We start from the raw sequence: 26417 nt of genomic DNA, 5'->3' as shown, positions 1-26417 counted from the left end.
AGAGGCGTCTGCCGCTGCCGCATCCTCTGTCTCACTCAGCTGCTCAGGACCGGAGAGCCCCGCGTCCTCACCCCGTCCTACCTTCTGCCGTTGCAAGGTACTTTCTTGGATTTCTCCGTAGTTGTGTGGCTTGTTCATCTAGATCTCAGGCAATTTTTCCTTGCTGCTGCTCCTTGTTTCCGTCACAACTTTGATTTGGTAGCCAGAGGGATGAACAGAGCCTCTATCATCTATGCCATTTTTTTCTCTCTGTGATATACCTCTTGAAGGATATTTGCCTCATCTGTACTTCATATTTAATTTACTAGTTTTCCCCATTCAGGCAGAATAATAATAATTGAACTGTTCAGGCTAAATTACAGACATCGTTTGCATCCCTATAAGGACATTTCTCTGCATTATTATAATACTGTTTTTACATATTAAAAAACAAGAGCAGTAATTCTTAATTATGTAATGCTCTCTTCAAATTTCTCATCCCCAAAAATGTTTTTTTATAGCTGGTTTGTTCAAAGCAGAATCCAAGAACCATTCATTGCATTCAATTATAAGACTTTCTTTCTCTTTTAAATAGACTTTGTTCTTTAGTCTTAAGTCTTTTTTTAAGCTAAAGCTTAGCTCGCTCGCCCATGCTCATGCTTACACTCCCTCTTTCTCCTTCCCTCCCCCTCCGTCTCTCCCTCTCCCTCTCCCCCTCCCTCTCCCCCTCCCTTTTACCCCTCTTTCCTTGACTTGTTGCAGAGACTTGCCGTATAGAATGACCTGCCTTCTGGTTTTAGTTTGTTTCCTTTGGTGTTAACTTGTTACACTCTTCTGTGTGTTTTCTGTAAACTGGATGTTAGATGTGCAGGTTTGATTCAATTCAGGTTAAACATTTTAGCAAAAATATTTAATAGGTGATACAATGTTGCATTACTTTATTCTTTTATTTTGTTTCTCTTTATCTTTAATGGTAGAACTCTGATTCAACCCATCAGTCACCAGTCTTCCACTTGGGTAGTCACAGCACTGGAGTATCAGCTGCTTTTGTCCTTTTTCTCTTTGGGATTTTTAGCTAGCCCTTTTTTGCCTTGTCTTTGATACACTTACCCTTATCTGGTATATTCCATGCTATATTCCCTTATCCTTCACTCCTTCCCTGACTTCTATCTTAGATATAAACACTGCCAGTTTCAAGAGATCTCATTCTCTTTATTTGACATACTATATATATTGCAGCTATTTGTGTGTGTGTGTGTGTGTGCGTGTGCGTGCGTGCGTGTGTGTGACCTTATAGAAGTAGCCCAGCAAAACTATTTTAATCTAAATTCTCCTCACTCACTTTTACTCAGGTTTTGCTTCTGGCCCCATGAAGAATGACTAGAGATAAGAGAGGCCCAGATTGGCCTGTCATCCTTGGGTCATACTGGAAATCGTGGTTTGATGGGGCATCTGAAAGTGGGAGGAGGCTAGAGGAAAAGTTAAATACATCATAATTTTCCCTCAGGATGTAGGTCCTTTAATGGCTATTTCCAACATCCTATGGTGAATGACCTTAGCGAGAGTGCTTTATTTTGTGAAAACTCTAATGCATGTTGACACAGTGAGGGAGCGAGTAGAAACGAAAAGAGTTGATAAGGAGAGAAATAGGTCACATATTGGATCATGTTCTTTTGGGAGGAGAAAAAGATATTCTCTTATTATAATTTAGGAGCTTAAGTAATTATGAGATTTTTGACCTACTCTTCTTTGATATAAATAACTTATTAGAAATAAAAAAGACTTCCTTATATTACTTTACTGTATAAGCTATCACTAGGTGTAGGAAATTGTTTTTGGAAAAAGTAATCTATGATAAAGGATTTTAACTGTTATCAGAAACTATATTCATTACATTGCTTATCTTGCATACTTTGGACTGTAGTATGGTGAAGAGATACTGTTTTTTATTTGGGAAAATTTCCTTACTACCATTTAATAAAATCTTTTCATGTAGAGGATCTCAGTGTAAACACATCCTTTGTCTGGATTGCATATTTTTATTGCTGATACAGCTCAGTTTGGAAATGGTTCTTATTTTCAATTATTACCAATTTTTTTGAGGGGGAGAAATTATGTTATGTAGAAATAAGACAAATATTTGTAACATGAGGAATATCTTTTGTATGTCTTTTATTAAACTAAAGATTGTTTCTTTTTGAAGTAGTCATATTTCATTCATTTAAAATTTCACTTTTTAACATCTTAAATCAGGGTATATCTTCCAATTAATTGATGGTGTGATGTGAATTGGCAAGGTTTTTCTTTCTTAGCTGTACATGACGGAATGGCACCTCTTAATAATCAGTGACGTCATGAATTTGATGAAATACAGCAGTTTACAATTCAGATTACTCATGGTGTAGCCTCAGAAACAGTGAGGTAGTGCTGAGGTTAGTAGATCAAGTTGAGTAGCACTGGGGAGGATAGACATAGAATATTTGTTCTTTGCTTCTCTTTTTAAAGACTCTTACATATTCTCATCTCCATCTTTACAAAAGGATCAGGAGAATTTAAGATTTTAAATTAAACATAATAATGAATGCTCATAATATATGTTTCATTAAAAGACCTGACTGGAGTCCTAAAGAAATGAATGTTCCTATCTTTTCACATCTAGAAGCTTTACAGAATTTGCTCTTTGCCCTCTCTGCAATCTGTTTTGCCTTTTCTAAAATATCACAAAGTTGAAATCATACAGTATGTAGCCTTTTAATATTGGCTTTTTGCACTTAGCAGTATTCTTTTAAGGTTCTTCTATGTCTTTTTATGGCTTGATAGCACATTACTTTTTATTGCCGAATAATAATCCATTGTATGGATGTACCACAGTTTGTTTATCTATCTACCTATTGAAGGACATTTTGGTTGCTTCCAAGTTTTGGCAATATGAATAACAAATTAGTCTTTTAGAAAACACAAATATGATTTAAAGTACTTTAAGTTACCCATAAAAAAGAATTGAGCTAATTCAGTATATTGAGCTTAAAAGAATGATAACTCTTTTACCTTTGTGTCACCAATTTCTGATTGAGTAGTCTGCTCGGAATGATGCCCAGTAGATGTGTGTGGAGTGATTGAATATGAAAAAAAGCGAAGAGGTACAGAAGAGAAGAAGGCAGGGAACATTATATAAAAAATCTGGATAATTTTTAGAAAATGAGATTGCTTAGAAATTCAGCTAGAAATTCTAATGGGGACCAAGATGTTCAGTGCTCTAATTCACATATCAGCTTGACGACACTTCAGAACAAAAGTATCATCAAGTTGGCCCAGAAACCAGGCCATGAGGCCTGTTTCACTTTATGTGCAATGGAATGATAGGAAGAAAGTAGGGTTTATGTTTTGGAAAAGAGTGAAAGAACAGAAGGCAAGTATTATAAAATAGCCAGTTGATTAGCATCGGGTTGAGGTTAGATATCGACATTAGGAAAATAATTGCACAAAATCTGTGGATAGCGGTCTTTATTTTGTATTCTTGAGTTATATTTTTTTCTTAATAAAAATATTACTAATGTGAGGAAGTTGTTTACTTACTGGATTTAGGATTCACTGAATATTTTAGTTTATACTTCTGGAATTTAAGGAATATAGAGATTAATGAGCTATAAAGTCATTTGAATATCTAAAATATTTTTGTTTTAGAAATGCTGGTTAAGTAAGTTTATAATACTCATAGGTCCCTAGCTTGAAATTATGGAACTTCTAAACATTCCTGATTTAAGTAAAGACTTAACTTATTTTTAGTTGTGATGAGCCAAGAAATTTATATGGAGGTCTTGGTATTTGAATTTTACCCTTAAAACTAGTTAAGAATTGAATTTGTGGCTACGGAAATAAAAAAGCATTCTAGGAAGCAATTTATGTTCAATGACAAGAATTTGGGAAAGAATATTTAAGTCTAGAAAGGTGAAAATAGTCAGATTATAGAAAAGCATTAATGCCAGAGTATAAGGACTTTTTTTTTAATTAGATAAAAACAGAATAGTTTTCTGGAGTATGAATGAGGAGCTAGTAATATTAGGGAAAAAGTAGAGCTTTTTCTGTCCTAATTCTTATATGTTGATTTGTTTCTAAAGTATTTTAAAATTAAATTTATATCTTTAAAATGGGTACACTTTAATATATATATCTTCTTATAACTTCCAGCTCTATCATAAGCCAAAATATATTCCCTGAAATGCTACACACACACTCACACACACACATACCCCTTATGTAAGTCACTCTTGTATCCTACATCAGAGTTATAAAGATGTTCTGTAATTATAAGCAGTATTTACTGATATCTTATAAATTTATAGCCTTATTGATATGCTGAAGTTTTGATGTTCTTTAAATGATTCTTTAACATACTTACCTTCCTCTCATTTTAAACCTAGGTTGTTTTCTTTTTAAAAATAATATATTTGCTTTCTTTGTTATAGAACTGTGGCTGCTGAAGTTAGGAAGCAGATCTCTGGACAATACAGTGGTTCTCCCCAGCTGCTCAAAAACCTCAACATTGTTGGCAATATATCTCATCATACCACAGTAAGTAGCATATTTAAAATATGGTATGCTACTGGTATATTACTGACTAGGCCATGAAAAAATAGTGGAAAGATAAGAGCCAGTAGATTGAGTTACCCCCCACACCCCCCATAATCTTATTCGTTACCTCGCTCTTTCCTGAAATTTGAGTTAGAGGAGAGTGTTAAGAGTTGTTATAGAAATGTTGATTTCTTAGTCAGTTCTGAAACTATATTCAGGATTTAATCAACTCTGCAATTTTAACTGTTTTTGTGGCATTGACATTGACTTGTTGAGGAAATTGGACTAGTTGTCAGAGAATTTCTTGCCTTTTGATTTTATGTTTGCTTCCTTGTAATCTTATTTTTCTATCCTTTGTACTTCCTGTAACTGATTCTGCTTCAACTTTTTTGAAATTTCTTCCTTGTAGACTTGTTTTTCTATCTTCTGTATTTCCTGTAACTGATTAGATCCTAGTTCAACTTTTTTTTAAAAAAAGTTTTATAGAGATTTAATTCACATACCATACAAGTCACCCATTTAATTTACAATAATTGGATTTAATATATTCACAGATATGTGCAGTCATTGCCTCAGTCAATTTGGAGTATTTTTATCACCTCAAAAAGAAACTCTTTAACTAGCACCCTGTTATTCCCTCCCCCTAGCCCCAAACAACCACTAATTGAATACCAGAAGTTTTTATGGCACACTGAAAAGGACTGAGAGATCTTAACATTAAACATGTCAGCTAAAATTCCACCACAGTAGTTGCTAAAGTGAGACAAGTTCTTATACTGCCTATGACAGATTCTGTGCTCTTCACTATTGCTTCTCTTTGTCATCTTCTAATCCTGCTTACTCTCCAGTTACTCACTCTCTCATAAAATCATGTTGCAGTCTCCTTCCTTGGGTCAGTAAATACAGGATCTTTCTTTGGAGTCTTGCAAAGTAATTTATAGTTGTAAGCAGCTCATCACTCCATCGTAAGACTAACCTAGGCAGCTGTCTCCCATGGGCATCAGAGAGAATGGACACAGTTCGTAGCAAAAATAAATTTGTTTCCTTGATCCAGGTCTAGCTAACAGTATATCTAGAAAGCCAGTGACCTGCGAAAATTTGGAAAACAGATAATTTATTCTCTATATGATTTAGTTTTTTTAAGAGAATGTCATAGTTTCCTCTCTTACCCTAACACTCTTGATATGGTTGGTCATATTTTGAGGAAAGATTAATTTTGAATTAGACATATGTAAGGACTCCCAGCCTTTGTCATTATTTTCATTGAGTTTTCATTTGTGATACTTTGAATCCTAAAAGGTATACTGCCCCAAGGATAATACATAAGTGGAGAAGCACTGACTGAAAACGTTTTTTTAAAATGTTCACTTAAAAATATTTTGTGTCTCTCTGCCTGTCTGTCTATCATCTTGTGGTAGAATATACTTAACATAAAATTTACCATTTTATTCATTTCTAAATGTGTAATTCAGTGGCATTAAGTATATTTAGTTTTATATAACCATCACCACTATCCATTTCTAGAACTTTTTTATTGTCCCAAACTGAAAAAACCGATACCCATTAAACAATACCTCCCTATTTCCCCCTCTCCTCAATCCCTGGTAACCTCTGTTCTGTTTTCTGTCTCTATGAATTTTTCTGTTCTATGTACCTCATATAAGTGGAATTGTACAATATTTGTCTTTTTGTGTCTGGCTTATTTCACTCAGCATATCCTCTTCAAAGTTTATCCATGTTGTAACGTGTTAGAATTTTATTCCTTTTTAAGCCTGAATAACATGTCATTGCATATGTGTACTGCATTTTGCTTATCTGTTCATCTGTCGATAGACATTGGATTGTTTCCATCTTTTGGCTGTTGGTAATAATGCTGCTATGAACATGAGTGTACAAAATCTGAGTCTCTATTTCAGTTTTGGGGTGTTATACCTAGAAGTGAAATTGGTGGATTATATGGTTACTCTATTTTTTTTTTTTTTTGGAACTACCAAACTGTTTTGCACAGTAGCTGCACCATTTTACATTCCCACAAGGAATGCACAAGACTTCTGATCTCACCATATCCTCTCTTATACTTGTTTTCTATTTTAAAAAAACGATAGCCATTATTATGGGTATGGAGTAGTATCTCGTGTTTTTAATTTGCAATCCTTCATCTCACAAGTTTTGTTATGTTGTATTTCCATTTAGTTTGATGTATTTTTTAAATTTCACTTTTCAGATTTCTTCTATGACTCATGGATTATTTGTAAGTGTATTGTTTCACATCCAAGTGTTTGGAGATTTTCCTGTTATCTTTCTGTTCCTAACTTCTAGTTTGATTACATTATTGTTAGAGAATACACTGTATAATGTCAGTTCTTTAAATTTGTTGAGGTTTGTTTTATGGGTCAGGATATGGTCTAGCTTGGTACATACTTTTTTTGGCCTAACTTTGAAGAGTGTTTATTCTTTTGTCATTGAGTGGACTGTTCTATAAATGTCAGTTAGCTCCTGCTGGTTAATGGTGCCTTTGAGTTTTATGGTATTCTTGTTGATTCTGTGTGATCATCTTTTAGTAGTTGAGATGTCTTGACATCTCTAGCTATAACTGTAGATATGTTTGTTTCTCTTTTTAGTTCTATTGGTTTTTGCTTAATTTATAGCTCCATTGTTTAGTACATACACATGTAAGATTGCTATTTTTTCTTGTTGAATCACACCTGTTATCATCAGGTAATGTCTCTCTTTATATAGTACTTTTCTTTGCTCCGAAGTCTACTTTATCTAATATTAATATAACCACTTTTGGTTTCTCTTGATTCATGTATGTATATCTTTTTTTCATCCTTTTATTTTCGACCTCTTTATACTATCTTATTTGAAGTGAGTTTTTGGTATACCAAATATGTAGGTCATATTTTTAAATTTATTTTGCTAATCTATCTTTTCTTTGTTTTTTTTGTTTTTTTGTTTTTTGAGAAAACTATATTGTTTAACTATAATATTATTGTTCTGCTAAGGCTTTTATCTGCCATTTTCATTTTTGTTTGTTGTATGTTTTTTTGTTTCTCTGTTTTCTTTTTCTTGCCTTCCTGTGAGTTACCTGACCAATTTTTAGAATTTCATTTTGATTTATTTATACTGTTGTTGAGTGCATACCTTTATATAGCCTTTTTAGTGGTTGCTTAAGGCATTATATATATATAATGCCGTATCGCATGACTGATATCAACATTTTACCCATTTGAATGAAGTGTAGAAATCTTATGTATCTTTTTGTCCCTTTACCCTCTAGGTATTATATTAATAGATATAATATAATACCTAGAGGGTAAAGGGACAAATACTTGCCCCAGCAGTAAGGGTAAGGGGTGCCTTATTACTGCTGCATGGGAGTAGATGTCCACATTCCCTATGTGGTCTCCAGTGACACTGGGAGTGGGGGACTCATTATCTCCTAGTAGGTATGAAAATCTAAGCTCCCCACTCTAACTTTTCTGACACCACACTGGTGGGAGTGTTGGGATGCCTTGTTATGGTTTGGTGAGGGTGAAGTCTAGTTCCCTCTTGGCCTTTGCTTGTGTACATATGACCAGGACCACAGTTTTTCATGTGGTGCCTAGCTGGAATAGAGCAATTATTGTCTAAAAGTTTCTGTTGCAGTAGGATGCCTGCCTGTTTCTTGGTCCTTTTGGCTGTGGAGAACAGGCTTTTTTTTTTTTTTTCCTGTGCTCCTTGGTGTTTTTGGGTAGCGGGCTTGCCTAGTTCCAAGTCTGGAGTATGTAAGGAGAAGAGAAATTTTAGATAATTCACTTTTGTGCCATTCCTTGGGTCCCAAAGCCCCTGCTTATCTGCCCTTTTCTCTACCTCTTTTCGGAATCTTATGTTTATTTTATAATGCCCCAGGTTTCTGGTTGTAATTAGTGGGAAGAATAGGGATAATTATGTCTACTCCATAATCCCATAATCCCATAAGTAAAAGCTCCCCCTAGTGACTTTTGATGTTGAGCACTTTTTCACATGCTAACTGGCCATTCATTTTCCCCCCATATAGATATCCAGTTGTTCTAGCAATAATGGTTGAGAAAGATTTCCTTTTCTCCATTGAATTGACTCTTTTCCTCTATTAAGAACATTATGACAGTGTACTATGTACTTGATGGAATAGGTAAGATAGAATACTTATAAGAGGAAAACCCATGAATTTTAGAGCTTAAGGATCCAGTTTTAAGTTTCGCTCTATCATTTTGTGGCTCTTTTATTTTCAGAAGCTGTTGAATTCTTTGAGCACAAATGCCTTTATTTGTAGAATTAAACTAGCAATCATCTCTAACATAGAGGTTAGAGGAGGTTTAAAGAGAGAACACAATGATAAATAATAATAACTGCTATCTTTTGAGTGTTTATAATGTGCTGGTCATTCATTATTTTACTTAATATCTTTAAAATGTTGCTCTATCTTTTACTAGTTGTTCAGTCCAAAGAAGCATAGACTGAAGCACCTTCTTTTTAATAACACATACCCACAAAGAGGCGCAGGTCTCTGTGTTTTTACCCAGTTGAACATCTTGAGAAATAGTATGTTTTTATTTTGATTGGTCCACATCTGCACATTTGTTATATAATCCTTCATAGTTTTGCCTGAATATGTCTAATTCAAGATGTCTTACTAAAAAGTATATTTTTAGCTTGGCTAAGGAATGCCATGAATATTCTATTATTGCTAATAGGTATTTTTAATAGGGTCTGTGTACTAGTTTCCATTGGCTGCTGTAGAAAATTAGCACAAATTGGGTGGCTTAAAACAAAAGAAATTTATTTTCTCACAGTGCTAAAGTTCAGAAGTCTAAAATCAGCCCCAATGGGATGAAATCAGGGCTTTGGCAAGGTCAAACTCTCTTTGGAGGCTCTAGGAGAGAATTAGTTCTTTGCCTCTTCCAGATTCTGAAGTCTGCTTGTAACTGCATCACTTCTATCTTTAAGGCCAGAATTATCAGATCACTCTTTACTATATCTTCATATGGCTTTCTTCATTTTGTGGCCCAAATGTCTTTCTGTCTCCATATAAGGATATATATGATTGCATTTAGGACCCACTCAGATAATTCAGGATAATGTCCTTGTTTTAAGATTCTGAATCATATTTTCAAACATCCTTTTATTTTTATATCTTATTTTTTTTTTTTTTTTTGCCATGAAAGGTGCATGGATTGGGATGTAGAAATCTTTTGGAGAGCCATTTTTCAGCCTCCCACAGTCTGGTAATATATTTTTACTAGGGTAATCAACAATAACAACAAATAAAATAAAAGTACTGTTTAGAAACTTAGAAGTGAAAATTCCAAAGATATGAAAAAGGAAAAGAACTCCTCCAATGAGTATTTTGTCATTGTAAAGTATTATAAAATTGTTAACTTTACTATCTTTACACGAGAGGCATGGGTAAAGTCCAAGTAGGATTAAAGAGTGTGACTCGGAGCATAAAGGAGTGTTAGTAGGTCAACACCTTTGGTTTCTTCAGTACACCTGACTGAACACCTGTTGAAATTTTAGAAATAACTAGGTTAAGACATATTATATTTAAAACAATAATAAATTTTCTTTGCATAAAGGTTAAAAATATTTGTATCCACCTCTCCCTTTCTGTTCATTTCTAACATACACCTTACTTTATAAAGGTGCCCCTTACGGAAGCAGTGGATCCAGTGGATTTGGAAGATTACCTCATTACTCACGCGTTAGCTGTGGATTCTGGGCCTTTAAGGGATTTGATTGAATTCCCTCCAGATGATATTGAAGTTGTTTATAGTCCGAGAGACTGTAGAACACTTGTTTCGGCTGTACCTGAAGAAAGGTAAGGAGACATTAACTATTTTTGGTTTCAGTGTAACTATAGAAAGGCTACTTTCCATTATTTTATTTAGATTTTATTTCCTGTGATGATGATGTTTCCTGTTATACGGACAAGAACTGTAGCAACCAAATTCACAAACATCAGCTTTTCTGTCCAAACTAAAACTATATTTTCTCTTTTAAAATAGTGAAATGGATCCACATGTTAGAGATTGTATAAGGAGTTATACAGAAGACTGGGCAATTGTGATCAGAAAGTAAGTTTTATTTTTATTATAACATTTAGAAATGCTGAGTAGTATCTACAAATAGGTTAATGTAGATTAATAATAATTATGAGACCTGAAAATTTAAACATGCAGCTGAAGAAACAGAATAACCTTTGCATATAAATGTCTTCTCCTTAGGAGTTCTACAATTACTTTTACTTACTTTTCTTATAAAAATAATAGGCTGTGGGGATAGTAGTTCTATATTACCATATATTATTAATAACTAATGATATATAATGATAATGATTTGTAGTCTAATTTGAGAAATCATGGATAGATATCAATGAGTAATTTTTATTATTCAAAAAGAATCCATTTTTTGAAACTTAAATAGTTAAATTTAATAGCCAGTTTTCCATATCCAGTTGTTTGAAAGGTCTCTGCTGTTTATTAACTATTTACAGGTTCTTGACCTGTACATCCAATCAGGTAAATATTTGTAAAAAATGTTTTATTCTACCACAAATTTTTTTAATAGACAGCGTTGAAATATAACATGAAATTCAGATGTAAAAGAAAACTTTTTCTTTCTAATTTATGTAATAAAGAAAGGGTCTTCATAATGAAACTTTGCCTTATTCTATTTTTCTAAAGGAAATATAATGACTGAAGTAGTGGAAGATTCTGTTATGACATTATAGTTTTGAGAAATTAATCTGTGCTAAATTGTACTAGCAACAGTGGTATATCCATTGCTTATTGTTTTGTGCTTATGACTGCTGTCTTATTTAACTGGGTTTAATATTATGCTAAGCATCACTCTTGGGAATACTGCTGACATGCTTTTTAGTTTTAGTGTGACCTAATAAAAGCATGGTCTGCTACCCTTTATAAAGAAGAACTGTTTTTATGAGCTTACAATTTTGATAAGTATTTCAAATAGCCAGATTTTTTAGACATTCCCGAAGAAAACTGTTCCTCTGTCAGATAACTCATATGTCTTTACCTTTATGCATGTATGTTGGAAACTTATAATCAGAAATCTAATAAGAGGTTAGTTGTAAAATCTAGTAACTTCAGAATCACAAAATCTACTTAATTCCAATCATGGGGTTACTGACCTTGATTTATGCAAGAGGGCAAGGTAGTTAACATTTATGAGTATTTACTATGTGCTAACCACCTTAATGGACATTTTACACTCGTCTCCTTTAAGGTTCCAACAGATAAGGTAGCTCAGGCTCAGAGCAGTTAAGTAAATTCTTCGAGGTCCCACAACTAAAAAAAAGTGGAATAGCTAGGTTAGAACCTAGGGGCATCAGATTCTAAAGCTTGTATTTTTCTGTTATTCTAGATATTATTTCTTATCTGTAGTGGTAAATGGAAAACAAAAATCTTAATTTTGGTAGACTAGAAGTTTTAAGGTATCCCTGAAAGATAGAAGAGAAGTGTGATTGGAACATAAGAAAAAACCACAATGCAGAATAATCTAAGGAGAAGATATAGACTATAGCTTCAGTAGTGCTTTAAGCTCAGAAGCAGTGAATACAGGCAGTGGAAAGGGTACCTGGGGTAACTGTTGGACATTTGGTTACTTTGAAACCCCCTTTACCATGTGTGCATAGTGATGGCAACAGAGGTATCTGCCTTTTTTGTTAAAGAGCAGTAATTATGGGGCCCTGAGCTAATAGTATAGTAGTGCCCAAGAAGAGCATATCTTGGAAGAAGAAGGAACCCTTATACCCAGAAAAAAAGGTACTGCAGACTGCCTGGCAGCATGGTTTGCCTCTTCTCCACAACTATTGAATATGGGCTGGGTTGAGCAGATACAGTATTTCCAGACAAATATGGGGATACAAATTAAAAAATGAGCACAGAACCCAGAATTGCCAACTATTTGTTGAAAACTATTGCACTTGAAAAAGAATTATCAAACTACAAATAAAAGAATTAACAATTAGGAAATAGTTAATAGAACACAAGTCAAGACTCATAACTATAAGTAATATCCTTAAAGAGATTTGAAAGGATATAGCAATAATATAAATATCAACTAAGTTATCTTTGGAAATTAAAATTTCTTCAGGGAAAAAAATATTAAAAACGCAGCCGATGGGCTTACTGACCAAGTAGGCATGATTGAAGAGTAGAATAGTAAGCTGTAAGATGTAGCTATAGATTCTTCCATAATTTAGCACCGAAGGAGAAAAGGACAGAAAGTACTTCATTTATTCATTCAACAAATATTTATTGAGTGTCTATTATGTGCCAGGCACTATATTAAACAATGATGATATAGTAATCAATAAAACTCACTCCCTGCCCTCATGGAGCTTATATTATAGTTGGGGATGAGAGCAATAGACAATAAACCAACACAGATAAATATATACTAAATATGGTGGAGGTAAGTCTTGTGGAGAAAAAAAGTAGGGTGAAGGGTATAGGGAGAACCAAGAAGAGGGGTTAAATTTTCTACTTTGTATAAGTAATCAGTAGAGGCCTTACTGATGAGATTAACTTGAGCAAAGACCTGAAAGAAGTAAGGGAGTAAGCCCTTTAATATCTGGGAGAAGAATGTATTGGATAGAGAGAAGAACAGTATATGCAAAGACTCCATACTGGAAGCATGCTAGGTACGTTCCAGGAATAGCAAAGAATGTCAGTGTGGCTGAAACAGAATGAGTGAGAGTGAGAATGCCAAGATAAAAGGTCATAGAAATGGTAGTGTATGTGGGGTTGGATGGGTAATTATGTAGAGCCTTAGCATAGCAACAGACCAGATGACAGAATGACAATATAGAAAAGAGTATTGATCATGAATCATGTGATTCTTCTCAGCTTTTTAAAAAATTTGTGATTTTATGTGAACATCACATAGCTTCTGTTTTAATATCTTTCACAATAAGGCATGATATATGAATGATTTATATCAAATGTGATTCTTTACTATTTCATAAATTGACAGATAGCAGGAACCATATCATCCTTTGGTAATCATAATTGTTTTTGCTCCCTCCAAATTTTTTTCCCCTTTCACTATACGAGGTGTGGAACAGTAATTGCTTTTTGATATTAGTGTCTATTGTTCTTGGATATTGGGTTGTTAGGAAAGGTTACGTTAATTTAAGAGTTCTTCTTAACCAAATACATAAATTGTATAACAATGTATGTTAAGTAATAATGTTTATAGTGATATAAATCCTGCCATTTATTATTTTAAAAGTCTGCAACTTTAAATTGTTTAAGATTTTTATACATAATGGGATATAGCAAAAATATTTTGCCTTTTTGAAATTTTAAGATTCATATATATGCTATATTTATATTTTTTGCCTTTTTAATATTTGCATAGATGCAGTATATGTTTTCTACTCTCATTTTGTTCTTTAACCTGGCTTCCCATCCTTTCTTTTTACTGACCAATTCTCTGAATTGAAACTACAATCTTAAATTATATACACATGGTTGTGAAAAGAAGATTATGATTTATTTTTGGAAATTCGTAACCTGCTCTCTAGTTAAATTAAAGAAACTTTGAATGGAAGTTTTCATAAACCTCTGGTGAAATGTTTAACACACTAAAAACTGCTGGAATATATCTTTATTATGTAAAGAAATAAAACAGAACATTGGCTTATATAATGATAAAAGAGTGAAAATTTTTCAAAAATTGATATTTATTTAATTATTTTATTTTGAATAGATATCATAAACTGGGAACAGGATTTAATCCCAATACATTAGATAAACAGAAAGAAAGGCAAAAAGGTTTGCCAAAACAGGTCTTTGAATCTGATGAAGCTCCAGATGGCAGCAGCTACCAGGATGAGCAAGTAATACTTTTATTTTTAAATGACTATAAGAAGTTATTTTAAAATAGTTTGTTTTATTCATTGATTAATATATTTATTTTTAATGTTTTGTATGACAGGATGACCTTAAAAGACGTTCAATGTCAATAGATGATACTCCAAGGGGTAGCTGGGCCTGCAGTATTTTTGACTTGAAAAATTCACTTCCGGATGCTCTGCTTCCTAATTTACTTGATCGAACTCCAAATGAAGAAATAGACCGTCAGAATGATGATCAAAGGAAATCAAACCGTCACAAGGAACTCTTTGCTTTGCATCCATCACCAGATGAGGTATAGATATTTGGATATAAAGGAGAAAATAATTATTAAATAGATATTTTGGGGGTGTGAACTATATATAGTATTATAGTAATGTAGGGAGTAAAACATGACTATACTTTTTGTAAGTGAAATATACTTTTTATTCTCGTAAATTTATTCTTAATAACTTCTACGACTTGAGCACATTTATTATCTAATAATTTGTTTGAGAATAAATAGGTCATTCTTTTTGTGTTCAATTGTGAAGACTGAAAGTATTAGATTAATAAACAGTACTTAAAAAATTGTAAAGGGTTGAAATATGATAAGCATTTTCATTTTGGTGTTGCTTGTCAATTTGTAGGAAGAACCAATAGAACGACTTAGTGTTCCTGATGTGCCCAAAGAACATTTTGGTCAAAGACTTCTTGTAAAATGTTTATCACTCAAGTGAGTATTTTGTTTACTGTATCCTTTTGTTTACTGTGTCCTTTTGAGAAGCATTGTTCTTCTAGAGCTGAGCTTTAGAGCATTTTTGGCTCATAGGTAGAGATGACTCTGCCACAGCTATACAGTTAGTCTTATAACTTGAAAAAACATTCACTGAAATAATGAAATAATACCTTTCTCTAGTGTTACCAGACACTGTTTTTGGCTTGGGGAATATAAAGACAAAGTATCTTTTTTTTTACATGGTACATGGTAGGCTTCGGTTTTTTTTTTTGTTTTTTTTTTAATTTTGAAGTATATATTTTTTTCCTTGTTTAAAAAAAGTTAAATGACTTCTGACCTACATTTATATTCTACTTCACAAAGTGCTTTTTCTTAATTTGTTTCATGTCTTCAAAGTAATTTTATAAAGTATATATTTTTTTCTTCATTTTACAAATGAGGGAACCAGGCTTAAAAGCATTAGCAGAGGTTAACTGGCATGCTCATTACTATGTAACTGAAAAACAAACTCTTTGCTCTTTTCATTCTATCATGTTAATATTATTAGTTAGTTAAATATTAGTTCTGACTTAGGAAAAAAAGTTTCAATTCATAGAGATTTCTAAAAGAAGCAATTCATAGGAGCAGACCACTTCAATCTATAGATAACCCGCGGCGTTAACTTTCTTTGAAAGTTAAGCCTTTATATATTTAATTAGATTTGTCTAGAAACCTGTTATATTTAGTGCATGTATCTTTTGAATATCTGGACACTTGACATAATCTTTTTTTAACAGCTTTGTTATGATATAATTTATATGTCATAAATTCACCTTTTTAAAGTGTACAAGTCAGTGGCTTTTAGTATGTTCTCAGAGTCGTGCAACTATCACTACTATCTAATTCCAGAACATATTCATCACCCTGGAAAGAAACTCCATACCTAGTAGTGTTCCTCTCAGGCTTCCGTAACAAAATACCATATACTGGGTGGCTTAAACAACAGAAATTTATTTCTCACAGTTCTGGAGACTGGAAGTTGAAGATCAAGGTGCTGGTAGGATTGGTTTCTGGTGAGGCCTCTCTTCCTGGCTTGCACATGGCAACCTTCCTGCTATGTTCCACATGGCCTTTCCTTTGTTTCTGCATGGAGAGAGAGAAGTCTCTGGTGGCTCTTCCTTTTCTATAAAGACACCAATTCTGTTGCTTTAGGGCCTTGCCCTTATGATCTCATTTAAACTTGACTACCTCTTTAAGTCTCTGTCACTAAATATAGTTATATTGAGAGGACTTCAACATATGAATTTGAGGAGGTGGAGAGCCACAGTTCAGTCTATAACAATACCAATTAGCAGTCACTCCCTAGTCTAAGTCCCTGGGAACCACTTATTTGCTTTGTTTCTATGAGTTTGCCTATTCTTTATAATTCATATAAATGGAATCATACCATGTGGCCCTTAGTGTCTGGCTTCTTTCACATAGCGTAATGTTTTCAGGATTCATCTATGTTGTAGCATTTATCAGTACTTCATTCCTTATGTGACTGAAAAATATTCCAATGTATATATACCACATTTTGTTGGTAAACATTTGGGCTATTTCCACTTTTTAAAAAAAATAACAGCTTTATTGAGATATAATTTACCTATTATGGAGTTTACCTAGGATGTACCCAGTATACAGTTCGCCAGTTCACCCAGTATACAATTTGGTGGGTTTTAGTATATTCACATATTTGTGCAATACCATCACAGTATTGAGATAATTTATTTTTGGAATGAAAATTTCTCTCCAATTATTTAGATTTATTTTTAAACTGCTTTATCCTTTTTTTCCTAAAGGTTTGAGATTGAAATTGAACCCATTTTTGCAAGTTTAGCTTTATATGATGTCAAGGAAAAGAAAAAGGTAAGGTTATATAATTTAAACATAGTCTTTTGTCACAATCATATGTTTTAAGTTGTTTTATAAACTGATTTTAAGTTTTATAAAATAAATAAGTAATGATTTTTTTGAGAATTATTAAACATAGATCTTTTAAAAGGGAAATAGAAATTTAAGTTATTAAGACTTGTTAAATATTTTCTTAGTCGATATATAGTTTTTATTCCATTAAAAGAGTTCCAAATGCCAGTAGCAAAGGCAACTTTCTTTTAATTTAAGAAATGGAAAATATAATATAAGAAAAGCATTTTAGGTCATGTATAAAAGATGAGAATGATGAAGACAGTGAATTTCTGTTGACATTATTTTCAAATTCTCACTAGATACAAAGTCATTTATGTAGAGTTTAAAAATATTCCCTCTTAAATACTGATCTTAGTTTTACTGTCATACTTTACAAAATGCTATCTCATACAGTATTTCTTAATTTAAAGTTCAAAGCCTAAGGTGTAGTAGAAACTTGAAGTGCCTTCAGTGACTTCTGCTGTCAACATATTATAGTTTTCTGCAATGGAACTCTGCTCTAGCAACTTATATTTGCTAAATCAAAACTGTTGAGATATTATTCACATAATTTTTTAAAGACTTAAATTTGGGATAATTCATCTCAATAATAATTTCTTTGTATACTTTATTAGAGGTTACATTTCTTATCAAAAGAGTTTGGGTTATGCTTTTTTAGAATATGTTTATTATATTACATTTCCCAAATAGTTTGTACATTTCTTTGCTTCGATTTAGACATGTAAAGATTGGTTAGTGAAATATATGATGAACTGTATGTTATAGTATAATATTTTACTATCTATAATATTTTAAGATTAAGTATATATGATTTTTGTGAGCTTTTATAAAATGTGCGGATTTAAAAAATTAATATATGATTGTATTTTTTAGATTTCAGAAAACTTTTATTTTGACCTTAATTCTGAGCAGATGAAAGGATTGTTGCGTCCACATGTACCACCTGCTGCAATTACCACCCTGGCAAGATCAGCTATTTTTTCTATCACTTATCCTTCCCAAGATGTTTTTCTTGTAATAAAGGTAAGAATAATGTTAAATATATTTGTTTATTCATGTAGTCTGTATACTTTTCTTCCTATTAATATTGCAAGCTTTTCAAGGGCAAAGATTTTACCTTTACTTATTTTTTCATCCTAATGTTTCTTAACACAATGTTGGACATACACTATAGGGGCTACCAAAGTTTTTCTTGAGTAGGCAGTTATATTAGTCTGGGTTCTCCATGGAAACAAACCAATAGGATGGAGACATACACACGTACATGCACAAGGGAGAGAAAGACAGAGAGAGAGGGGGAGGCTCATGTAATTATGGAGGCTGTCAAGTCTGAAATGTGTACGGCAGGCTGTCAGGCTGGAAATTCAAGTAAGAATTGATGTTGAAGTTTTGAGTTTGAATTCCACAGGGCAGCATCCTGGCAACTCAGGCAAGGTTTCTATGCTGTAGTCTTGAGAATCTCTGAGTAACCTCACACCCTGGGTGAACTGCATAATAGGTGAATTATATCTCAATAAGGCTGTTATTTTTTTAAAGAGTCTTTGCTTTTACAGCCTTCAACTAATTGGATGAGACCCACCACATTACAGAAGGTAATCTGCTGTACTTAGAGTCTACTGATTTAAATATTAATCATTTCTAAACAGTACCTTCACAGCAACATCTAGTTTGGTGTTTGATCGAACAACTGGGCATTGTAGCCTAGCTAAATTGACGTATAAGATTAACCATCACAACTAAATTGACATAAAATTAACCATTACAGGAGCTATACTAATTTTATTACTCATTTCCTAAATGATATATATGCTAAAATCTAAATCATTGAGGTTATGGAGCATTATGATTTGACTGTCAGGCAATTAAAAATAAGGATCACAAATTTTAAAATTTGCATATTGCTAAGCTACTTAGCTTTAGGGTGCCTTAAAGAATAATTTACCTTCAATTGACCTTGACTTGAGAGTAGCCTAAAATATATTCCTTAATCATCTTTATTTATATATAAAATTATCATAAAAATATAATGAGTTTTATAATAAGGTTATAAGAGGAGTCATGAAATGATCCTGTTTATAGGAATAATGTCCTAATTGTGGACATATTCCTATGAATTCAGGTTAAAATAAATCTTAGTTACAGTGAATAATTCTACAAGCAAAGATTTAGCAGCAGCGGTCTTCAGAAACTCAAAGTGTAAAGTTAAACTCTGGATATGAATATAATTGACAAATATAGTAAACACAGTTATTTTACATGGGAAAATAGTAAGTTTTTATAAAATAGAACATATTTGAGGGAATGAGTTGGAAAAGTAGAGATAATGGTTGAAATATTAGCTGCTTAAAATTGAGATTATTTAGTGACAAGATTTGGTTGTCATTATGGAAGTGAATAGCTTAGATAGAATTAAAAATAAGAAATATCGAATGTAAATTTTCAATGTAAGTAAATAGATAAATCACTGTACATTTATATGATGGAGTACTATGACACTTAAAACCACAATTTGAAGAATTTTTAATGACATCAAAACTTGTGATACAATGCTTAGTGAAAAATAAGTCTGATCCAACTGTATAAAATATATACACACACACCTGCACACACATAAATGTATGTATATACATAGAAAAAGACTGTTTTGTAATAAAAAAAAAGTTAAAATGTTTAAATTTTAAAGGAAATGTATTTAAAGAAATGTAGTAGGTTTTCTTTAATCATTTCTGGTCCATCATGATGTTTTTGTTTTTGAGAGAAAAGTTCCCTTGATTTGTGTATCACTTAGTTATTCCTGTACAAGAACAAAATCCCAGTGGCATACAGACAATAAATAAACATTTATTTGGTTTATGCATCTGAATTTTCTACTGGCCAGCCTATCTAAGCTATGTATTCTTTTAGGTGGTTATGTTTCTTCAAGTGTCTGTAGGTTGCTTTGTTGTCATTTGATTTAATAACTGCAGTTGTTTTTTTCTGTATGTCTCTTATTTTCTAGAAGGCTAGCCTGGCATATTCTCATTGTGATTGTAGATGTGCCAAAGAACAGACCCATTTGCACAGACACTTTTCAAGCCTTTGGTTACATCATGCCAGCTAACATTCTGTCAGTCCAAAAAGGTCACATTACAGAACATAAAGTCAAGGAGTTGAGATGTATAGTTGGCTTCTTTATTGGGAAGAATTGCAATGTTATATAGCAATGCGAAGGATAAAGGAAGGGTCAAGAATTGGGGCTATTAGTGCAATGTATCGCTGTGTGGTATTGGGATTCTGGCTCAGCCCAGATTATTAATTCCTCACTTATTTTGGTGCCCTGTTGACTAGCATAGTTACTCTCTGGTAAATATGTGAAGAGGTAATATTATTATGTTTGGGTTATTGTTTAAGCCTGCCGTTTTAGAGAACAAAAACACGAAGCACATTGAAAGAAACCCACAAATAATTAAAGAAAACCTTGGGTTACAATAAGACAATAATCATAAAGTGAGCTTAAAATTATTTAATTAAAATTTTTATTGAAGTGTGACATAATTATAGAAAGTACACAAAAGTCATAAAATAGTTTGATGAATTATCCCCAAACGAGTACACTTATTATGTTGCCACCTGCCCAGGTTTAGAAACAAAACATTACCAGAATCCCAGAAGCTGCCCTATGCCTTATCCCATTCACTGCTCCCTTTTCCATAATCTTTGCCTGTTTTTGAACACTATATTAATGGATCCAACAGTATTTATATTTTTTGTTTTGCTTTTTTCACTGTACATTACATGATTGTGTGATTACTCTGCTCTATGCAGTAGTTTAAAAATTCATTTACATTACTTTGTAGTATTTCATTATATAGATTTATCATAATTTATCCATTTTACTGGTGATAGACATTTTAGTTCATTTAATTTTGTGACTTTTATCAGTAATTCTGAGAACATTTGCATTTTACGGTGATAGACATATGTATTCATAGTTTAGTATATTCTTAGGAGTAGAATTGCTAATTCATACGATATTTGTACGAATAAGTGTTTCAGTTATTCACATTTGGTATTTATCAGTTTCTTTTTAATTGAGATATAAAATACATACAATGAGATCAATATAGTACACAAATCTGAGGTAAACAACTTGGTGAATTCTTACACATGTATTCATCTATGTAATCACTTCTGAGCTCAAGTCATACAATATTTCAATCACTTTAGAACCTGGGGGGTTCTTTTACTTCTATTTCTAGCTGCTACTCCCTCTCTTCCTCTTGGTACTCCAATGCCTATCACCATCTATTACCATCAATTAGTTTTTCCTCTTCTTGAATTTCATATGAATGGAGTTATACAATATGTAATCTTTTGTGCCTATCTTCTTCCACTCAGTATAATGTCTGTGAGAGTCATCCTTATTGTTCTGCATAGCTCTAGTTTGTTCTTTTATTTTTATTGTTATGTCGTAATGTACTCCATTATATGACTGTAACACAGTTTATTCATCCTGCTTAGATGAATAGATAGACCTTGATAGACTTTAGAGTTATTTTTTTTTAGTGTACCTCTAATTTTCAGTTGGTTATTATGAATAAAGCTTCTCTGAATGTTCTTTAACAAGTCTTTTGGTGCACATGTATACTCATTTGTGTTTGATATTGCTGGCTAATAGAGTAGATGAATGTCTAGTAAAATACATCAGAACAGGTTCTCAGAGTGAGTCAACCATTTTACACTCTTACCAACACTGGTATTTCTCATTCTTCTTAATTATAGCCATTCTGGTATTCACTGTGGTTTTAATTTGCATTTCCCCTAATAATTATTTGACCATCTTTATATGCTTATTAGTCATTGGATATTCTTTTTTGAGAAATGCCTCTTGAAATCATTTACCTACATTTTTATTAGGTTGTTTTGGGTGCTTTTTCTTATTAATTATTGAATATTAATATATTCTAGATGCTAGTTTGCTGTTGGTTCTTTTTATTCCTCACCTTTTTTTTTTGCCACTCTGTGTTTGCTTTCTGCCAGAATCTTATTCTTTGATGAACCAAAGTTCATAGTTTACACATTATCTAATTTATTAACATTTCATTTATGGCTATGGTATTTTGGGTTCAGTATGTGAAAGTTTTGCCTCCCTCAAAGTCAAGAACATAGTTCTATTAAGTGATCTCTTGTAAGATTGTTTTACCATTCACATATAGGTCTGTAATCTATATGAAATTGGGCTTTGCGTTTGGCTTGAGATAGAGATGAAGATAATTGTGTTCCCTCCTCCCAATATGGATGACCAAATGACACAGTACTATTTATTGAAAAGACTGCTTTTTTTTCCTACTGCATTTGCAAAGCCTGTTTTGTCATCAATCAAGTGTTCACATTTTTGAGGTTCTTTTTCTGGAGTCTTTTTTGTTGTTGTTGTCCCATTGGTCTATTTGTCTTTTCTTGGCACCAGTACTATTCTGTTTTAATTATTGCAACTTTGTAACAAATAGTATACTTTTCCTCCAACTTTATTCTTCAAGATTGGCTTGGCTGTTCTTGACCCTTTACATTTTTGTATAAAGTTTTGCTTGTCAGTCTCTCTCTCCAATGTAGGCATACTCTCTTTCTCTCATGAAAGAGTTCCTGGATTGTTGACTGGGATTGCATTAAATATACAGACAAGTTTGAGAAAGTTATCTTTAAACTATTGGGTTTTCTAGTTATTGAACATGGTATATCTCTCCATGTTTTTAGGTCTTTTCCTCTCCTGTCTTCCTGGTAATTTGATATTTTTGATTCTATTAGAAATGATACCATTAAATTTTAAAAATTTTAAATTATATACAGAATTTAATTTTATTTATCACTGTTATATAGAAATTTGGTTATCTTTTTTGTAAACTTTTATTTATGCTTAGTAACATGCACAAACTGTACACCTTCATTAATTTTTACATACTTAACTCAGATATGTAACTAACATCCAGATCAAGATATAGAACATTACCCAACAGCTTTCTCTGTGCCCCTCTTACTATACTGACTTTATCACCATAGATTCATTTAGCCTCTTGTAAAACATTGTATAAAAGGAATCATAGAATATGTTCTTGTGTCTGGCATTCTAAAGAATTATGACTGTAAGATTCATATAGAAGTAGTTTACTTTTCATCCTGTCTAATATTTTGTTATATGACTATATCAGAGATTTTTGTTCATTCTAATTGTTGATGGACATTGGAGTTATTTCTAGCTTTGGCTATCATGAGTAATGCTACTTTAAACATTCTTGTATGTCAGTTTTGGTACAATTATGTTTTCATTTCTATTTAGTATATAGATAAGTATTAAGTTATTGATCATATTATGTCTTCAGTTTTAGTAGAAATACTAGTTTTCCAACATAGTTAATCCAGAATTCACTCCCCTCAGGAGGCCTTAAGAATTTCAGTTGTTCCATTTCCTCCCTTAACACTTAATATCATCAGATTTTATTGTATTTTGCAATTTAATTTAATTTTATTATGCATTTTATTTTCTGGTACATCTGCAGGGTTATATCAGTTTGGTTTTAATTTACAGTTTTCTGATGACTAAGAATATTGACCAATTTATGGCCATTTGAATATTTTGTGAAGTGATTTTTCAAATAGTTCATTTTTAACTTATTCGTAAGTGATTGTAGTGTAATATACATAATATACATAAATTTTAAGTGTGCATAGGATACATAAGTTTTAAGTAGAAAAAATATACACCTGTGTAATATCCATTTCATTGGATTGTTTTTATTTATCTTATTTTGTATGAGTTCTTTATATATCTTTCATTCACTAATTTGAAGTATCAAGTTTATTATGTGCTAAATTCCTATATGCACTTGATTTAGTTTCTAGACTTTAATTCTATTTTATTTCCATTTCTTTTTTAAAAAACATTAAACATTATATAGGGGTCAAGTGAGACAATTTGGAGAAAAATGATAAATAGAAACTATTCTATTGACCACTAAAGAATATTATTTTGTGAATTCTTTTTTAATTGTAATTTTGTACTTTGATATTATATTAAATGGAGATGAATTTACAACTTGCTACTTTTATTTATATTTTAAATTGTAAAATATACATAACAAAATTTATCATCTTAATCATTTTTTGTGTACAGTTTAGCATTAAGTATGAGCATGTTGTTGTGTAACCATTTTGTAGAAATTTTCTTCTTGCAAAACCAAACTCTTTACACACAACTTATTTTCTCTTCTTCCTACCTGCTGTCAACCAATGTTCTGCTCTCTGTTTGTATGAATTTGACTACTGTAGATACCTCATATGAATGGAATCATACAGTAGTTGTCTTTTTGTGACTGTCTTATTTTTCTTAGCATAATGTTTTCAATTCTCCACTCCCCTTTTTGAGACTGAAGAATATTTCAGTGTGTGTGTGTGTGTGTGTGTGTGTGTGTGTGTGTGTGTGTCTGTGTATACCATGTTTTGTTTACTCTTTTTTCGGTAGGCATTTGGGTTGCTTCCATCTTTTGGCTATTGTAAATAATGCTGCTGTGAACATGGTGTACAAATATCTGTTTTTGTCCCTGCTTTCAATTTATTGTATATATACTCAGAAATAGATTTCATGAATTGTATGGTAATTCTGTTTTTAATTTCTGAGGAACCTTGTACTGTTTTCCATAGCCGAGTGCCATTTTACCTTTCACTAGTAGTGCACAAAAGTGCCAATTTTTTTATATCCTTGCCATTTGTTATTATTTTTATTGTAGCTATCCTGATGGATATAAGGTGCTATATTACTGTGGATTTTATTTGCATTTTCCTAGTGATTCCTTATGTTGAGCATCTTTTCATATGCTTGTTAGCCATTTGTGTATCTTCCTTGGACAAATGTCTATTCAAGTTCTTTGCCCATTTAAAGATCAGATTGCTGTTGTTTTGTTGTTGAGTTATAGGATTTCATTTTCTATTCTGAATATTAACTTTTCGTTATATAAATGATTTCTCTCAATGATCTATTTTTGTATAAATCTTTATGCCAGTACCACACTATTTTGATTACCTTGGTTTGTATTGTTTTGAAATTCATAGATATGAGCCTTCTAACATTTTTCTTTTTCAAAAAAAGTTTGTTTTGTCTATGCAGAGTTCTTTGAGATTCCATATGAATTTTAGGATGAATTTATCTATTTCTGCAAAAAAAAAAAAATGTTTTTGATAGAGGTTATATTAAATCTATAGATTTCTTTGGGTATGATTGACATCTTAACTATATTATGCCTTCCAATCCATGAATATGGGATGTCTTTCCATTTGTTGGTATTTTCTTTAATTTTTTTCACCACCATTTTATAGTTTTTAGAATACACATTTTCATCTTCTTAGTTAATTCTGCAGTATTTTATTCTTTTTTGATATTATAAATGGAATTGTTTTTTTAATTTCCTTTTCGAATTGCTCATTGTTAGTGTGTAAAAATGCAACTGATTTTTGTGTGCTTTGAATCCTGCAACTTTGCTGAATTCATTTATTAGTTCTAAAGGTTTTTTTTTTTTTTGGTGTATGGAATATTAGGGTTTTCTATATAAAAGATCATGTTGTCTATGAACAGAGATAATTTTACTTCTTTCTTTCCAATTTGAATATATTTAATTTCTTGCTTAATTGCTCTGGCTCAAGCTTCCAGTACTATGTTGAATAGAATTAGCAAAAGTGATCATCCTTACCTTGTTCCTGATCTTAGAGGAAAAGCTTTTAGACTTTCACCATTGAATATGATGTTAGCTGTGGGCTTTTCATATACGACCTTTATTATGTCTAGGTAGCTTTCTTCTTTTTCTAGTTTGTTAAGTGTTTCTCTCACTGCATTTTGTCCAGTGCCTTTTCTGTATTAGAGATGATCATGTGTTTTTTTCCCTGTCATTTTTTTAATGTGGTGTGTATTACACTGATTAATTTTATCTGTTGAACCATCCTTGCATTCCAGTTTGATTGCTTTTTTTCCTTTTTTAGCTTAAATAATCCTTATGTTTTTGTCTTTGACAGCTAGAAAAAGTCCTACAGCAAGGAGACATTGGAGAGTGTGCAGAACCATATATGATTTTTAAAGAAGCAGATGCCACCAAGGTAGAATATCGTACCTCTCATTTTCCTCACTTTTGTGTTCATTAGCAGTCACTCCCCATTCCCTTCAAATCCCCAAACCCAACCCTGAATAACCTCTAGTTTCCCAAATTATAATTTGGGAGAATACTATACAAAGCATATTAAAAAATTTTACTATTAATTCATTTTTCCTATTAGCTTACTCA

General features: G+C 32.2%; 1 protein-coding gene across 10 annotated transcripts in view; it reads left to right on the top strand.

The window, feature by feature from the left end:
* The window catches only part of DOCK7 (dedicator of cytokinesis 7), a 173644-nt gene that overhangs the window by 18817 nt on the left and 128410 nt on the right, over positions 1 to 26417 (top strand). For all 10 annotated transcript variants that reach the window (XM_023536213.1, XM_023536214.1, XM_011369542.2 and 7 more), the window contains exons 2-10: positions 4446 to 4551; positions 10215 to 10390; positions 10578 to 10646; positions 14308 to 14437; positions 14536 to 14748; positions 15083 to 15168; positions 16992 to 17058; positions 17992 to 18141; positions 26152 to 26232. In XM_023536213.1, the coding sequence (XP_023391981.1) occupies positions 4446 to 4551; positions 10215 to 10390; positions 10578 to 10646; positions 14308 to 14437; positions 14536 to 14748; positions 15083 to 15168; positions 16992 to 17058; positions 17992 to 18141; positions 26152 to 26232 (1078 nt within the window). The remainder of the gene's footprint in view (positions 1 to 4445; positions 4552 to 10214; positions 10391 to 10577; positions 10647 to 14307; positions 14438 to 14535; positions 14749 to 15082; positions 15169 to 16991; positions 17059 to 17991; positions 18142 to 26151; positions 26233 to 26417) is intronic.

This window comes from Pteropus vampyrus, unplaced genomic scaffold (genome assembly GCF_000151845.1).
Source record: "Pteropus vampyrus isolate Shadow unplaced genomic scaffold, Pvam_2.0 Scaffold151, whole genome shotgun sequence".
In the NCBI taxonomy this organism is placed as follows: domain Eukaryota; kingdom Metazoa; phylum Chordata; class Mammalia; order Chiroptera; family Pteropodidae; genus Pteropus; species Pteropus vampyrus.
Note: the sequence above shows the minus strand (reverse complement) of the source record. Positions and strands in the feature narration are given on the sequence as shown.